Below are 18,236 nucleotides of genomic sequence, written 5' to 3' on the forward strand. Positions count from 1 at the left end.
ATTCTCTCTTTTTATATATATATATATATTGATTGATTGATTTGGCTGTGCTGGGTCTTAGTTTTAGCACTCAGGATCTCTAGCTGTGGCTTGCAATTGAACTCAACTTAGTTGCGGCATGTGGGGTTTAGTTCCGGAACCAGGGAAGGAACCCAGGCCCCCTGCATTGGGAATGCAGAATCTTAGCCCCTGGACCACCAGGGAAGTCCCAGCACCTGAATTCTTGATTGAGGGAGTAACTTATTTTTCCCAAAGCCAAGAAGAGATGATGAGAAAAGGAAAAGAAATAAGGAGAGGTTCCCACTGATGGTGACACCCCTAAGTATGCCAGGCAAGGCAGAAGTGACCTTGAGACATGGGCCAGAATGGTAAGAGAAGCTGACATCCCCAAATCTACCAGGCTGTTCTGTGATGAGCTGGTTGATGCAGACTAACCCTCGGGAGCTTCTCAACACTCTGGGTGCAAGACAACGAGCTGATCCGTTTCCCCATTGGTGATTGAAAGAGGGTGGTTTTCCATTCCCCAAGGAGAGGAACAACAGGTGATAATGGAGCCTAGAAAATTCTATCTTTGGATTATAAAGAGAATAAGATTTGCTTGCACATACATAAACAGAAAAAGGGTCCCCAAGAACCAGACACCACAAAAAGGGTGGCGTGGGATGAGGGGAGATGCGGTTAGGGGAAGCACCTCACTATTCTCTAGGCAAGAACACTGGAGTAAGTTGCCATGCCCTCCTCCAAGGGATCTTCCCAATGCAGGGATCCAACCTAGGTCTCCCGCATCACTGGCAGACTTTACCAGCTGAGCCACAAGGGAAGCCCAAGAATACTGGAGCGGGTAGCCTATCCCTTCTCCAGGGGATCTTCCCAACCCAGGAATCGAACCAGGGTCTCCTGCATTGCAGGTGGATTCTTTACCAACTGAGCTATCAAGGCAGCCCTGCTGTGGCTTGTCCGCAAGCCTGTTTATCTAATAAACAGAAAATTCCACTAAGCTGGTGACCACAACTATTGAGCCTGTGCTCTAGAGCCCAGGAGCCACAACTAATGAGCCCAAGGGCCACAACTGCTGAAGCCCGTGCACCCTAGAGCCCGTGCTCCGCAGCAGGGGAAGCCACATCAGCGAGAAGCCCACACCACAACTGGAGAGCAGTCCCTGCTCGCCACAGCTAGAAAAAAGCCTGTGTGGCGATGAAGACCCAGCGCAGCCAACGATAAACAAAATTATTTTTTCAAAGTGCAAAGTAAGTATGGGATGGGCTAGATTCTAGGCCCTTCTTCGAGGCTCACGGGGCACAGACCCCAATCAAAGCCTCTGAGAACTCCTACTGCAAAGTGATCTGTTTCACTTGGACTCAGCCCAGCTTGATCCCAGTTCCTCTCCTGCTGGTGAACTTATCACAGTCTCTCCTTGCACACGGCGCCTGCTTCTGCTGTGCTGAAGGCGGTCTGCTGGAGACACCGGCCTGAGGGCTTGAGCCCGGCCTCTCTGCTGAGGGGGACTGACTTTGGGGTGCTCAGAACAAAATGGCTTTGGGCACTCTTGTCATATCATTCCCCAATTTGTAATTTATCACATAAATGTAAGATATTGGAATCAACAAAGGGGTGGGGTGAACTCTCCCAGTCAATGTCCCAGGTCTCCCCAGTGTCATTTATACCCATTCTAGACTATTTTCCAGAGCTGCACGATCTTTTTTTTTTTTTAATTTTATACAAGCCTTTCATGAAACCTATTCTTTTTTTCCTTTAGCAGTGTCAGGTCTTAGTTACAGCACCAGGATCTTCGATCTTTGTTGCAGGGTCTTTATTTATGGAATGCAGGACCTTTCAGTTGAGGCATGTGGGATCTAGTTCCCTGACCGGGGATCGAACCCAGACCCCTTGCATTGGAAGGGCAGAGTCTTAGCCACTGGACCACCAGGGATGTCCCAATATTTTTAAAACATAAATTTGATCACATTCCTCCCTTGCTTCAACTCTTTCATCAATGCTCTGCAATTGCTTTTGGAATAAGACAATAAATCTCTGGCGTGGTTTCCAAGCCCTGCAGGCTCTGGTACCCCTGGACTTACCCTGTCTCACTTTGATCCCTCATACCCTTAGCTCCCACTGCCCTAGCCTTTGCCCACCGCCTGCACAAGTTCTCCCCACTTCAGGCCTTTATACGGACACACTGTTCCCTCCTAGCATCCTGCAGGCATCAGCTTACACACCACTTCTCGGCGAAGCCCTCCCTGGCCACCCTCTCACAGGGTGGCCCTCCTTTACTTCATGGCACTGGGCGCAGCTGGTGATGATATCTTGGTAGGAGTACTTGTTTCAGATCCACCAAGGCAGAGACTGTGATCAAATATTTAACCATTGAAGCACCAGCAGCCAGAGCAGGGCCAGGCACACTGGACGTGCTCAATAAATATTTATTGACTGAGCGATGAATTTGAGATAATGTTTTAAAAGGAAATAACTAGGATAAGATGAGAGAGTGGATCCGATTTGAGAGAGGCTATGGTTAAGACCACAGATGGGTCCATTCCCACTCCCACTGACAGTCTGTCCTAGTCATATTTGGTCCTGGGACAAACAGGTGTATTCTCAGGTTTCTGGGGGTGAATTTCACCGTGTCCTGGCTCTTTGCTCTGTTTGTGTTTCTGCTATTTCCTGACCTCCTCCCATGCCCCAGGCAGCATTCTAGGCTCCAGGGATACAGCCAGGTTTCCCCAGACCCTTCCTGTTCTCCTGTTCCTGGCCCCAACCTCCCAACTTCTTCCGCCGAGTTCTCCCTACTCAGCCCAGCAGCTGCAGCTCAGCCACTCCTTCCCAGCCCCTCTTCCGCTCCCTCACCCTGGGACTCCTGGATCCACACAGTCTAAAAAGGCTCCCCGTTAGATCATTCATACTAGAAAACCCCGAGCTAATTTGTCTGATCTGACATCCCTCCATGAGATAAGATGGATTCACATTCCGTTTCTATGGTCTCAGGCCTCTTTCCCATCCATCTTTCCCCACTTCCTGAGAGCCTCAGGGGTCTAAACTTAGCTCAATCCATCCTTCCCACTCATACTTGTCCAGGAGTGTTTTGATTTTTTTTTTTTTTTTTTGCCGCACCACGTGTCTTGCAGGATCTTAGGTCCCGACATGGGTTCGATCAAACCCAGGCCCATGGCAGTGAAAGCACCAAGTCCTAACCACTGAACCTCCAGGGAATTCCCCAGGAATGTTATTTTCATCTCATAAGTCTCTGCTCTGATCTGGGGAACTTGGACCCTCCCAGACTCAGATACCTGCCCACCACTGGTGGGAACATCACTGGTACAACCCCTAAGGAATGCCATTTGGCACTATCCATCAAAATCAGACAGACATATACCTTTTGGCCCAACAACTTTACTTCTGGGAATTCATCTTAAAGACAGACTTGCACACGTGCAAAATGATGTAAGGCCAGGGTTATTCTTTGTAGCATCTTTTGTAAAGGCAAGATTTGAACCGACCCAAAGTCCACCCCAGGAGATGGTTAAAAGTCTGCTGTGTGCTGCTGTGAGCTGCTGTGCAGCTGTAAAAAGCAAAGGATTGAAGATGCGAGCTAAGGATGGGATGGAAAGATCTCAAGAAGAGATTGTTGGGTGAGAAAAACACACACAAGCTGAACAACAGGTGATAACGGAGCCTAGACAATTCTATCTTTGGATTATAAAGAGCATAAGATTTGCTTGCACATATGTAAACAGAGAAATGGTGCCCAAGAACCAGAAACCACAACAGGGGTGGCATGGGAGGGGGTGTTTGGTGGATATGGTGAGGGGAGATGCCTCACTACTCTCCAGGGAAGAATACTGGATTGGGTTGCCATGCCCTCCTCCAGGGGATCTTCCTGACCCAGGGATCCAACCTGGGTCTCCCACACTGCAGGCAGATTCTTTACCATCTGAGCCACCAAGGAAGCCCCGCATACAATTTTACAGATCTTTATTTCTAATGATGTGGGTTACTACACATTGAAAATAAGTTAATGAAAGGTACTTTTAAACCTCAGAGTTTGTCCCAATTCGAAACCTACCATGGCTTGTCCTCAAGCGTGTTTATCTGCTGCTGCTGCTGCTGCTGCTGCTAAGTTACTTCAGTCGTGTCCGACTCTGTGCGACCCCATAGACGGCAGCCGATTAGGCTCCTCTGTCCCTGAGATTCTCCAGGCAAGAATACTAATAAACCCCAAAAGCAAGTCTCTTGAACCACGTCTGATCATTTGGCCCTTCAGGAATTCCCTGGGTGCAGTAAAACTGACTCAGAGGGAACAGGCTCCAGCCCACCCTCCCTGTCCTCTACTGCTTCTCAGAACCCGACAGATGGACTCCTAGGAGAGACAGTGCAGCGTGAACTCACCCAAGAACAAGTGCTCCCCACCCCCGCTTACTGGAGCGCAGGCTGCTGAGAACTCAGACCAGTTCATCTGTTGGTGAAAAGCACTCTGTGCCAGGAACTTCTCTGGCAGTCCAGCGGTTAGGACTCCGCACTTTCACTGCCATGGACCAGTTCGATCTTTGCTCAGGAGGCTAAGATCCCACAAGCCAAGGGGTGTGACCAAAAAAAAACCACTCTGTGCCTATTTGGGATCTTGAAAGTGGTTTTCCTGATGCCAGCCCTGGGCAAGGGGCATCATACTGGGCTCATTGCCAGCAGAGCATGCTCTTACCAAGTCCCCCCAAGACCTCCCACATGTTTCAACTGGCACTGCCTGCCCACAAGGGGTGGGGAGACCACGAGCCTCCAACCCCGGGGGTCCTGAGAAGGGACTGTGGTGACCGCAGTGTGGGCGGTAAGAGCCCTGGCCCAGCTGGGGGATGGCTGGAGTGCTCTGCCGGCAGCTCCTGCATTTCTTCCTTCCCTTCCCCCCTCCCGCGCCCCCCCATCCCCCACCAGGCCTTCTTAGGCCCGGAGCAAGCAGACAGGAGGCAGGCATGGTCCTTGGGTGGGGACAGCCAGACTCACTGGGGAGCAGACAGTCCAAGAGCAAGAGAGGGACAAGAGTGACATCCTCAGGGCTTTGGGGGACAATTCTGAAGCGTGTGCCACATGGCCTCCCAGACGGTCCGCAGGACAGGGTGCCATTGGCCCACAGCAGTGACCCACTCTTTAACAAAAGCTGACTGGCTGTCTTCCCTTCTCTCCTCCTCCCCCTCATCCCCACCATGCTCCCTGGGATCCCCTCCAGGGCGGTGACTCTCACCCAGTCTCTCTCTCTGGGTCTGCTCTCACAGAGCTCCAACTAAGACAAGGGATCACAGCACCCTTGCATAAACTGCAGCCATCAACTGCCTCTCTGCCACTCCAACGGAAGAAGCCAACAAAATGCCACGCAAAGGGAAAAAGCCCAGACTGGGAGTTAGAAGCCTGGGCCCTCCTCCCAGCTCAGCCTTCCTAGACTGCGCAACCTTAGGACACTCTCCTGACCTCTCTGGGCCTCTGTGGTCTCAGCTGTAAGTAGGGGATGGGGGAGTCTCAAATAAGCATGTCTTTATATTTAGACCAACTTGGAGGAAGTGTTCACAGCTGTCCTCCCACTCCCCTATCCCCCAGCTTTTTTTTTTTTTAATGTTCAAAATGAATACCATTTATTATACTTAAGTGTTCTGGACAGGGAGGACTAGTACTAAAACTTGAATCGCATCCTCTGTTGAATACAGGGATAATGATGAGAAAACTGGCACTGACTTTGAGCCTCTACCATGTTGACAGCTGGCTTGTCTGAAGAGGGGCAGCCAGTGTTCCATACTCTCAACCTGAAATCAGATCCCAGGCAGCGCTGTGAAGCTTGGCAGGCTGCACAAGGTCACCACCACAAAGCACAGAGACCAGTGGAGTCTGTGTCACATACAACCATCTCAACTCCAAGAGGAAGCACTGCCATAATCCCATTATACAGATGAGGGAACGAAGACCTCAGGTCCCATGGCGAGTCAGAGTGTAGGGCTCAAACCTGGGTTTCATGCTACCCCAGGCCTCATTATACCACACATTTTGGGTCTCACTGCACTTGATGGTCTCTAAGTCCTTTGCATCTCTACAGTCTTTGGTTTTCAGGCTCCTAATTCCAAATTCATTATTCCTGCCACCCTGCTTGGATTAGGACCCCTCCTTACACTAACATAGGGCTTCCCTGGTGGCGCAGAGGTTAAAGCATCTGCCTGCAATGCGGGAGACCTGGGTTCGATCCCTGGGTTGGGAAGATCCCCTGGAGAAGAGAATGGCAACCCATTCCAGTATTCTTGCCTGGAAAATCCCATGGACAGAGGAGCCTGGTGGGCTACAGTCCATGGGGTAGCAAAGAGTCAGGCACGACTGAGCGACTTCCCTGTACACTAACATGAGGGCTTCCCTGGGGGCTCAGACAGTAAAGAATCCGCCTGCAATAGAGGAGACACAGGTTCAATTCCTGGGTAGGGAAGGCCCCCTGGAGGAGGAAATTAGTCCCTTCTCCAGCGTTCTTGCCTGGTAAGTCCCATAGACAGAGGAGCCTGGCAGGCTACAGTCCATGGGGCCACAAAAGAGACACAACATGGCGACTAAACTACTACACCAACATCTGGGCTGGATACCCCCAGGTGGCCTTTAACCACTGGGGATCCCCCTCCTGGGATACATGGTGAATAGCAGGGCAGAGAAGAGCCAAGGGGAGGGTGGCCTGGGCCAGTACAAATGGGGTCCATGCACCAGGGGCTGCAGGTGATCATGCAGCCTTCTTGGGTTTCAGGGGTAGCAAGTTGGTGACTTGGTGACAGCGTAGTTCTCTGTCTTCCACCCCCACCTCACCTCTCCCCATCAATGACAGCACTGTCCTCTTTCTGTCATGGAAACTGGGCTGCACCACCCAGATGCCCCCTTCAGGACAGACACATTTACTCCCTCAGTCGGAAAGAAGGTTGTTGGGTGGCAGCTCTGGGCCACCAGCCCTCACAGAGAACTGCCCTGGCTGACGCCCCTTTCTGGGAGCAGCTCAGATAGAATTACCAGTCAACATGGAAGCACGAAGCTCTATGCCCTTGCTCCAACTCAGGATGACTCTGAGGGCCATCTCAGCCTCAGAGCTCCACAGAGGGTTGGCTGAGACCTTGGCACTGCCCAGCCCCACCCCCTCAGCCTCCTGCTTCCCTCCCTCGCGCCCAGAGATATTAAAGCTGAGCATGGGCCCTAAGGCTCCATCCGCCTCCCACTCCATCTCAGAGGCTCCCTCCCAGGGAACCCACCCTGCAAAGCCCTCTCCATCTGTCTTTCCCCCTCCTCACTTTAGATGTCCCCCAGAATCAAAGGTCACCAGGCGCTCACCTAAGACCCCTCCCAATCCAGCCCCAGACCCATGCCGGCTTTCCTCCCAAGCTGGGGGTTGAAGTGGGCGCTAGTTCATCCCCCATGGGCTTGGCAGTGACGAGGCAGTGACTTCTCCCTTTCCAAAGGCGAGAAGTGAATGAGCAGGGCAGCCTGCAGGAGACCAGACAGATTTTAATCAGGAGACCCCAGGTGAGGACATGTGGCGGCTGGTAGCACAATCCCAGTGGAATCCCAGGCCCTTCGGACCTTCCTCCTCCTCCGGGGCAGGGAGTCAGCTGCCCTAACCTTTCTCAAAAGATAGGCGGGCTGTGGTCCAGGCAGGATGCTGACCATGGAGAACACGTTGCTGGATTCTCACAACACATCCCAAATCCTTCCTGTGAACAAGGCTACATCAGGCCCTGAGGATTTTCCAGCCGTGCCAGGAGTCCTGCAGGATCAGCAGCTTCGTTGGTCCCCAGAGCGGCCCTGCAAACTCCCAGGGCCGCTGGCAGAGTCTTCTCTGTCCCGCATGCCCCAGGCATGACCCTGAAACGGAGGCCTGCTTACACCGTGGACTCCTCCTCCTGTGAGGTCCCCAGGGTGGGCTGCCGGGGGCTGGGGCTGGCTGTGGCCACGAGGGCTGCAGAGAGTCTGGAGGTGGCTGGAGAGGACCTGCGAGGCCTGAGGACAGTGACGGGGGTCTCTGAAGCGCCGGGGCCTGTTGTGGAAAGGGCTGAGGCTCCACGAGGGACAGCGGCAGGCAGAGAAGGCCTTCTGGACGCTGAGTGGGCCCCGGAGGCGGAGGACGGGAGCGCTGGAGTCAAAGGAGGGGGTCCGGGAGCCCTGGGAGAGGCCGGAGGTAGAGAGGAGGCTCCTGGAGGGATCAGAGGCCCCGATGAGGGCTGAGGAGGCTGGGAGGCCCCGGGCCCCCTTGGCCTCGAAGACGGTGAGGGTGAGGCCTGGGCTCCTGAGGGGCTCACGGGTAAAGTCTGGGTGTTAGACAGGTTCATTCTCAGGAGGAGCTGGAGGAGCTGGAGCGCTGGCCTCTGAGGAGCCACCGCTGGGGGCCCTGGGCAGGAGCTGCAGTTGATGGGGGCCTCGGGGTCTCCACGGGGGCTCCGGGCTGCTTTGCTGAGCTCCACGTCTCCACGAGGGGACAGTGCCCGGCTCTCCTCCAGGGACTCTAGAGAGAGGGGCGGGGGCGAGAAGATGCACAGTGGTTCTCCCTGAGGCAGGTCTGGCATGAGCTGCCCCGGGACGATGCCTAGTATGTGTCCTCTGAGGGTCCTTACACAGCTGGGGGCCCAGCGGGGAGGGGGACTTGCCAGCTCCTGCCTCCAGGAAGGGAAGACCCAAGAGGAACCATGAACAGAGAGAGGCAGTGCCCCAAAGGCACTGGCTGTGTGACCTTGTGTAAGGCATTTAACTCCCTGAACCTCCATTTCCTCATCTGTAAAATGGGCTTCATAATAACAGTGATGATCATAGAAGGTACACAGTGAGAAGTGAATGGAATGGAGCCGGAGCGGGCTCACCTAAACCCGGATGTAAACTGTGGGCTTCAGGTGACAAATGTGGGTCAGAGTGGGTTCATCAGTTGTAGCAAGGGCACCATCTGGTGGGGGGTGTTGACCATGGAGGGTGCGGTGGCTCTGCGCCTGGGGGAGGGCAGGAGGTAGGCACATGGGAAGCTCTCTGTAACCGTCTGCTTGATTTTGCTTTGAATCTAGAAATGCTCTAAAAAAAAGTCTACTGAAAAATAGTCATTTTTTAAGTCTCAACCTGGAGTCCAGCACATCATAAGGACTTAATCCACGGTGGAAGGAAAAAAACTACTGGGAAAGGTATGATCAAGGGAGGAGACAGAGGCTGGCAAACACATTAAAAATTGGGACGATTAAATGTTAAAAATCATCGAGAGATAACCTTTTAACAATTGTGAATCACCATGTCGTACACCTGAAATTTGTACATCAACTATGACGTGTTGGTTGCTCAGCCGTGTCCAACTCTCTGCGACCCCATGGACTACGGCCCACCAGGCTCCTCTGTCCATGGGGTTCTTCAGGCAAAACAAGAGTGGGAAGTCATTTCTTTCTCCAGGGGATCTCCCTGACAGGGATCGAACCCGGATTTCCTGTACTGCAGGGCAGATTCTTCACCATCTGAGCCACCAGGGAAGCCCTAATCAACTATACCTCAATGAAGTAAATACATATATACGTATACATATATATATAAGCCATCAGAAGGACAATCACACAACTCTACCAAAAACCACTGAGTTGTGTACGTTCAGTGTGTTGCCTGTATGGTGTGTGTATTATATCTCAAGTAAGCTGTGGTTTTTTTAAATTATCAAAAGGAAACAATTCACCTTGTATTTCAATAAAAAGCAATTTCTCCTTAAAAATGCATCTCATTAGGAAAAGGTGACTGCAGCTGAGACAGGTGAATGAGAAGGAGGTGGGTGGGCTCTGCATCTCGCCTCTTTGGGCCTGATTCCCCATCAGGGGGCTACAGAGCAGAATGGGACTGAGCAGGGAGTGAGGAATCAGAGACCTGGCCCTGAGTCTGAGGACACCATCACCTAGAGCATGGCCTTAAAGACAGAAACTTGGGAATTCCCTGGCAATCCAGTGATTAGGACTTGGCAATTTTGCTGCTGGGGGCCCAGGTTTGATCCCTGGTTGGGGAACTAAGACCCTACAGGCTGGGTAAAGAAATAAAGTAAAGCAAAGAAGGTGAAGTCGCAACCCCATGAACTGTAGCCTGCCAGGCTCCTCCATCCATGGGATTTTCCAGGCAAGAATACTGGAGTGGGTTGCAATTTCCTTCTCCAGGGGATCTTCCCAACCCAGGGATGGAAGCCAGGTCTCCCGCATTGCAGGCAAACTCCCTACTGTCTGAGCTACCAAAGAAATCCTGGTGGCATGGCCAAAAATAAATAAATAAATAATAAATAGTTTTTTTTTAAAAAGAAACTGAACTTCTCTGAGTCTCCACCTCCCCATCTACAAAATGGAGATAATAAAAGCACCCATACATGAACTTTGCTGACAAAGGTCCATTTAGTCAAAGCTATGGTTTTTCCAGTAGTCATGTATGGATGTCAGAGTTGGACCATAAAGAAGGTTGAGCACCAAAGAATTGAACTGTGGTGCTGGAGAAAACTCTTGAGCGTCCCTTGGACAGCAAGGAGATCAAACCAGTCAATCCTAAAGGAAATCAACCCTGAATATTCATTGGAAGGACTGATGCTGAATACTCCAATACTTTGGCCACCTGATGCAAAGAGCAAACTCATAGGAAAAGACCCTGATGCTGGGAAAGATAGAAGGGAGGAGGACAAGCGGGGGACAGAGGATGAGATGGTTGGATGGCATCACTGACTCAATGGACATGAGTCTGAGCAAACTCTGGGAGATAGTGAAGGACAGGGAAGCCTGGTGTGCAAAGAGTCAGACACGACAGTGACTGAACTACAAAATGCATGAAACATTCTTGGGGTATTTAAATGAAATGATACACATAAAATGCTCCGTATACTGCCTGGCACTTTAGCTAATGATTAGTCTCTAGAAATTGGGGGAATAATAGCCATCAGCTTGCAGAGGGGTTTGTGCTGGTTAAAGTGGAATCTACAATTACTCAACAGTTCCCAACTTAATGACTGTACAGGATCAGAATGTTTCCAATCCCTCCAGTCCTGACACCAGCTGCTCATCCACAGATATGAAGAGCTGCTCTAAATACAGAATGTCCTCTTCAAAAGGTCAAAGGAGTTAAAGAGGTCTTTTATACAAGAGGAACTTCAGGCCACAAATTCATGGAAAAATTCACTGTCCTCCTGGAAGTTTAAAAAAGTGCAAAATAGCCACATGTGAGGTACTCTACAGACATGCTAAACTGGAAAAATTAAATTCAAAACACACAGTGTAGAGTTGGTGGGTAAATGGGGAACCAGTTATATCCATCTCTGTAGGCTTCCTCTTTCTCCAGAACCCCATCTGGTAACATGCTGTCATGCCGTGGGAATCACCAAACAACTCCTGACACCCTGTGATGCAGTTACGCCACCTATTAACCACAGGGTCTGAACACAACTCACAAAATTTGGGAAAAAATAGTGTCTGACCAAAGATGTTACAGTAGGTCCATTATGGGCAGAAAAAGAAGAAGAAGAAAACCACCTAAATGTCAACCAAAGCCGCAAGGGGTAAGCAAGCCACAACATTCAGGAACTTTTTAAATGGCCAACTGCGGGCTACATGAATTCTTTGAAACTGTGTGTTGGCTCCTAGTGGTAAAAAAACTCATCTGTCAACGCAGGAGACATAAGAGATGTGAGTTCAATCCCTGGATCAGGAGAATCCTCTGAAGGAAGGCGTGGCAACCTACCCAGTATTCTTGACTGGAGAATCCCATGGACAGAGGAGCCTGGCAGGCTACAGTTCATAGAGTCAAAAAGAAGCAACTTAGCATGCACACAGGCACGTGTTACAGTAGGATGTCTATGTCTCATTTATACTTCTGCAAAAAGATCTACATGGATGAACACTCACGACATTGAGTTCATAATAATGTCCAGGAGTTAACGCAGCAGAGTAGCAAAAAGCATTGACTCTGGGCTCAAATCCCGGCTCTACTGCCAACCAGCTGTGTGACCCTGAGCACCTCACTTCATCTCTCTGTGCCTCTGTTTCCTCACCTGGAAAATGGGGATGCTAAGAGTGCCTATGGGCCTTCCCAAGTGGCTAGTGGTAAAGAACCCATCTACCAATGCCAGAGATGAAAGACATGGGTTCGATCTCTGGGTCGGGAAGAAGCCCTGGAGGAGGGCATGGCAACCCACCCAGTATTCTTACCTGGAGAATCCCATGGACAGAGAAGCCTGGCAGGCTACAATCCATAGGGTTGCAAAGAGTCGGATACAACTGAAGCAATTTAGCACACATAACAGTACCTATCACAAAGACTTGCTGTGAACAGGGGGTGAAACAACACATATGAAAACAGACAGATGGCCAGCAAGTACATGAAAAGACAATCAACATAACTAATCTTTGGTGAAATGCAAATCAAAACCACAATGAGATGCTACCTCACACCTGTTAGAATGGCTACTGTCACAAAGACAAGCGATAAGAAGCACTGGTGAGGATGTGGAGAAAAGGGAACCCTCATGCACTATTGGTGGGAAGGTAAACTGGTACAGAAACCGGCATAGCCATTGCGTTAAACAGTATGGAGGTTTCTCAAAAACCGAAAACTAGAACTACCACAAGACCCAGCAGTCCCATACCCGGGTATGCGTGCGTGCTGAGTCGCTCAGCCGTGTCTGACTCTGTGCAACGCTGTAGACTGCAGCCCGCCAGGCTCCTCTGTCCACGGGGATTCTCCAAGCAACAATACTGTAGTGGGTTGTCACGCCCTCCTCCAGGGGATCTTCCCAACCCAGGGATCAAACCCAGATCTCCTGCATTGCAGGTGCATTCTTTAGCTGCTAAGCTACCAGTGAAGCCTATGCCCAGGTATATATCCAAAGAAAATGAAAACTCTAATTCAAAAAGATATATGCACCCCCAGATTTGTTGCAGTATTATTTCAATAGCCAAGACATGGGAACAACCTAAGTATCTATCAATAGATAAAGATAAAGATGGATAAGTATGTGCATATATATATCAGTTCAGTTCAGTTGCTCAGTTGTGTCCAACTCTGCAACCCCATGAACTGTAGCACGCCAGGCTTCCCTGTCCTTCACCATCTCCTGAGTTTGCTGAAACTCACGTCCATCAAGTCGGTGATGTCATCTAACCATCTCATTCTCTTTCATCCCCTTCTCCTCCTGCCTTCAGTCTTTCCCGGCATCAGGGTCTATACATATATTTTTATATATATATATATATACTTATATTAATACATATATATATACTTATATTAATATATATAATGGAATATTACTCAACAACAGAAAAGAATGAAATCTTACTATTTGCAACAATGTGGATGGATCTAGAAAGTATTATGCTAAATGAATATATCAGATAAAGATAAATATCATATAATTTCCCTTATATAAGGAATCATTTTTAAAAAGCTGAGCTCACTGATACAGAAAACAGATCAGTGGTTGACAGAGATAGGCAGTGAGGGATGGGCACAACGGGTGAAGGCGATCAGAAGGTGCAAATTTTAAGTTATGAAATAAATAAGTCATGGTGAGGTACTGTACAATATAACTACAGTTAATAATACTGTATTGAAATATATTTCAAAGTTGCTAAGAGATTAGACTTTATAAGTTCTCATCACAAGAAAAACATTGTTAACTGTGTGTAGGGAGATATTCACTAGACTTCCTCTGGTGATCTTTTCACAATATACAAAATATCAAATCATTATGTCGTACACCTGAAACAAAAATATCAGGTGTTGTGTCAATTATACATTAACTAAAAAATAATAATATATGATGTTCCCTGATAAATAAAGGGTACTCAATACATATTAGCAATTATTCTTCTGCAAAATTGATTTAGTTCCTAAATTCTAATTTTTAGAGAAAGGATTTAGAAAACAGAGGGAAAAAAAGAAAAACCACAAAGAAAAAAAGAAAGAAAAAAAATAGAAAGCAGGGGAAGAGACTCAGAAAGGAGGAAATGAAGAAAAAGGAGCAGTAAATAGACTCGTCTAACAGCATGGCACAGTGTAGAATAAAAAGCACCGACGCGGCTCAGCACACGGGTCAGTGAGCCCAGGCATGGGCCCGGGCGCAGCACGAGCCAGCTGTGTGACTCAGGTGGGCCACATTCCCTCTCTGAGCCTGGGTTTGTCACATCCAGCCCGGTACAAGTTCTGTGTTTCTGAGAAGAGCAGAGTGGGAAAAAGACGGTGGTGAGACTCCAGGTCACAGAGGCCGGCCTACCTGGACAGGAGGAGCAGCAGTCCCTGCGGGGCGTGGTGCGGTCCGAGCAGGCCTGCTGGCAGGACACCTTCTCGCAGGTAACCTCTCCCAGCTGGGGAAACAGAAGGAGACAGGTGAGAAGCCCAGAGCATCTGGTCCACCCAGAGCATCTCACCTGCCCAGAGCAGCACCCTCGAGGAACTCTCACACCAGCAGCTGGACCCACAGAAAGATCTCGGGCAGAAGCTGCAGGGCCTGGTCCTCACCTGAACAACAGGTGAAGCCGGGCCCGGCGGGGCCACCTAAAGGAAACTACGCAGGCAGAGGATACCGTCAAACCCAAAGGGATTCCCACAGGTAATTAAAGCTGCAAAACAGCAGGTAAAAGATGGGTGTACACTGGCTAAGAGGCTTAGGTTTGGCAAAGGGACTAAAGGCAGGAAGAAGCCCCCAGCCAGGCAGCTCCAGGGTCCCCAGGGCCAGCTCACCTGGCATACGCATTGGGTACAGGGCTCATCGTCCAAGGTGAACACCTGGCCGTTCCCCACCTTCCTCCCCTCGTAGTTGCAGTCTGTAGGGGGCAGCAGAGACAGGGGCCGTGAGAGCCAAGGCCCACCCGGGAGCCCTGGAAGGGGGGCGGCTGGTCCCACTCACCTTGGCACACTGGACAGCACTCCCCATCAGGGTGGAAAGGGTAGGAGCAGGTGATGGGGCAGTCCACGGGCGAGCAGGCCACGGAGCCCAGCTGCAGGACACAGAAAACTCGCAAGGCCTTTCGTTCTGGGGGCTGAAGGGACACTCGGGAATGACAGACCACACAGCCACTGAGTGCCCATTGGAGCCACCAGGGTCAGGCTAGGGGTCCATGGTGAGGGGACAGACTGAATAGGAGCCTGTCTTCCTGCTAGAACGCAAGCACTCCGAGGCCAAGGGCCCGGCCTTGCCCTGAGAGCTCATCTGTCAACAGGTACGAGTTGAACGAGTCATGAACGGCCCAGGGAAGCTGAGCACCCAGAACTTAGGAAGGGCTTCCCTGGGGGCTCAGTGGATAAAATCTGCCTGCCACTGCAGGGTGCACGGGCTCGATCCCTAATCCTGGAAGAATTCTCACGCCTTGGAGCAACTAAGCTCATGCACCGCCACTACTGAGCCTGTGGGCTGCAACGAGAGAAGCCACCGCAGTGAGAAGTCCCCACGCTGCAACAAGAGGAGCCCCTGCTCAGCGCAACTAGAGAAAGCCCACGGGCAGCAGCAAAGACCCAGCGCAACCAAAGATCAAGTAACTAATCATTTCAGTTTAGGAGAAAGGACCCAGAAGTCAAAGCTCCCCAACGTAAACGACTATGGATGAACACGGTCACCCAGAGGCCAGGGATGTTCACCCCAAGTGTCTCAATCTGTTTTCAGCAGACCACCATCAACAAAGAAGGCTCATCAGCATGAAACATATCCAGCATGACAAGCAATAAGGGCTTATTTTTTCCATTTTCCAAATACCAAACGATACTCCTGTCACGTAGACTGAGATATGGCCTTGGTGATATGGCTTAGGGTAAACATGTGCTTTCTGAAAGAGATTCAGGTTGCTAGGATCGATTCCCGGCACCTCACTTGACTACTTATGGAGTCTTGAGCAAATGACTGTCTCTCTGTGACTGGTTTTCCCACCCATCAGCTGGGGACGGCGGTGCTCCCCACCTCATAGGCCTCCCTGGGGATTAACTGAGGTTGTGTTGAGCTCAGGGACGGGCACATTGCAGGGGCTAAGAAACGTGAGTATATTAAAGATTCCATGCAGAGTCCTGGGCTTTCATTCCTCACCTTCACTCTCATGGAGAACCTTGGGCCACATTTTATACCTTAAGGGCCCCCCAGACCCTCCCTGGTCACCCAGAAGCAGAGGACATTTGCTGGGCAGGGGTAAAAGTATTTCTCTGGCCTTGGGTGAAGATTCACCCCGGGCAGGGCTGGAGGGAGCCGCCTTTCACCATGACCCAGAAGCGACCCAGAAGTTTTCTTGGAAGTCTCTGGATGTTTGCCTCCAGAGTTCAAGAGCTGGTGGCAGTTCCTGGGGAGCTTCTACAGACGGGGACAGGGTCAGGGTGGTCGTACCAGGCAGATGCAGCTCAGGCACGGGTCCAGCACAGATGGGAAGGTCTGGTTGTTGTAGAAGATTCTGCCTGTGTAGGTGCAGCCTGCCAGAGAGAGCACATGGTGAGGGCTGGCCGGGGCGGGGCGGGGTGGGGGGCGGCGGGGGACAGGGGGAGGAGGTGCCGGGGGAGGGGGTGCGGTGACCCGCCTTCGCCTGCGCCAAAGTCCAAGGCCTATCCAGGCAGCAAAGGTCAGGCCAGCGGGCTCTGCAGGCACTTGCCCAGGGGAGGGGGGAAGGGACAGAACACACTCCTGGATCGGTTGCTGACTTTTTTCTCACTGGATTCAGCAAAGGGATCACAGTGTCTTCACTTCAGGGTTCTCACCTGGGCAAGGGGGCCATTCCTCCCACCCCTCACCAGGCAGGATCAGGATGAAGGACTCGGGGACTCAACCAACCTGTGTGCCACAGCCACCCTGTCTGCTCCTCTGCACTCAGCCAAACCCCAAATCCCACCCTCCAGGAGGGTCCCCCACAGCTCCCCTCTCTGCTTCCCGAAGCCTGCAGAGGCCCCGCCCGAGGGTGGCCACCTTGATATTTATCCCATGTCAGTCACTCAGTCGTGTCCGACTCTCTGTGACTCCGTGGGCTGTAGCCCACCAGGCCCTTCTGTCCACGGGATTCTCCAGGCAAGAACACTGGAGTGGGTTGCCATGCCCTTCTCCAGGGGATCTTTCCCAACCCAGGAATTGAGCCTGGGTCTCCTGCACTGCAGGCAGATTCTTTACCATCTGAACCACTAGGGAAGCCCCTTTATCACACGCAAGTAAGTATAAAAAAGCAGGTGATGGGACAGTAGAGAAACATTTTATAAGAAAAATTATACAGGAAATTCCCTGGCAGTTCAGTGGCTAGGACGCTGTGTTTTCACTATCAAGGGTACTGGTTCAATCACTGGTTGAAGATTTCACAAGCTGTGTGGCACAGTAAGAAAAAAGAAGAAAAAAGAAAAAATATGCAATATATATCTATGATATGCTATATATTTATGACATGATAGACATATAAATATATGTTATAGATACATTATAGAGATACATAGATACTGATGTTATATCATGAAAAGAGACTGGAAAGACAAAACCATAAAGGTAAAAGTGGTAATGGCTGCTTTTTAATTTTTTCCTTTGCTGTCTGTATTTTCTAAATGTTCTATAACAAAATGTTACTTGTGAAATAATGGAAAAGGTGAAAATCACTCTTAAAATATGAAAGATCGCTTTAATTTCCTCTCCCTGTTCTCCAACTGTCTCACAGGGATGTTTGTTTATCACCCCACCTAGGCTGCAAGCTCTGCGCATCTCCATATCTGCTTCCAGCACCCAGATGGAGCTTCCTTTGGGCAAACTGTTTTCCGTCCCTGAGCCCCAGTTTCCTCATCCCTAAAATAGGGTTGCCCCATGGATTTGTTGCAAGGACAAGCAGAGATGAAGCAGGGGTGGTGCTCTGCACAGAGAAGCCTGGGGCAGGGTGAGCCCGGATGTGGGGGCCAGGGGTTCTGTGCTGCCCCCCCACCCCAAGACAGAACATTACCTGCCGAACAGTCTGGGCAGCACTGTCCGGGGATTCGAATCGGGTGAGGGCAGGAGTCCACACAGTCTGTCCTCTTGCAGCTCACTGAGCCATCTGCCTGGAGGAAGGAATAACTTCACCAAGACCCCACTTGCCCACCAGTCCCCACCTCCCCACCCTACTCCACCCTGCCAGCCCCCCAAAAGAAAGGGCAGTGCTGCGAATTGGCCAGGACCTGGCCTGAGGGGCATCGCAATGCAGCTAGGAGGTGGCAGGGTTCCCCCAAAGAGAACCAGCTACTTGGGAGAGGGGGCTTGAGCCTTCCAGAAAGCCTTCCCATACCCCAGAGGG

At 50.7% G+C, this 18,236-nt stretch overlaps 1 protein-coding gene across 6 annotated transcripts in view; it reads right to left on the reverse strand.

Moving 5' to 3' along the window:
- VWCE (von Willebrand factor C and EGF domains) overlaps positions 7,481 to 18,236 on the reverse strand; it is a 30,921-nt gene continuing 20,165 nt past the window's right edge. For 3 of the 6 annotated variants that reach the window (XM_018043091.1, XM_018043087.1, XM_018043092.1), the window contains 6 exons: positions 17,907 to 18,003; positions 16,334 to 16,416; positions 14,876 to 15,008; positions 14,710 to 14,792; positions 14,243 to 14,333; positions 7,481 to 8,494 (listed from right to left, as the gene is read on the reverse strand). In XM_018043091.1, the coding sequence (XP_017898580.1) occupies positions 7,875 to 8,494; positions 14,243 to 14,333; positions 14,710 to 14,792; positions 14,876 to 15,008; positions 16,334 to 16,416; positions 17,907 to 18,003 (1,107 nt within the window). In that variant the 3' untranslated portion in view covers positions 7,481 to 7,874. The remainder of the gene's footprint in view (positions 8,495 to 14,242; positions 14,334 to 14,709; positions 14,793 to 14,875; positions 15,009 to 16,333; positions 16,417 to 17,906; positions 18,004 to 18,236) is intronic. The other 3 variants (XM_018043090.1, XM_018043088.1, XM_018043089.1) reach the window with 3 other exon arrangements.

This window comes from Capra hircus, chromosome 29 (assembly GCF_001704415.2).
Source record: "Capra hircus breed San Clemente chromosome 29, ASM170441v1, whole genome shotgun sequence".
Lineage (NCBI taxonomy): Eukaryota > Metazoa > Chordata > Mammalia > Artiodactyla > Bovidae > Capra > Capra hircus.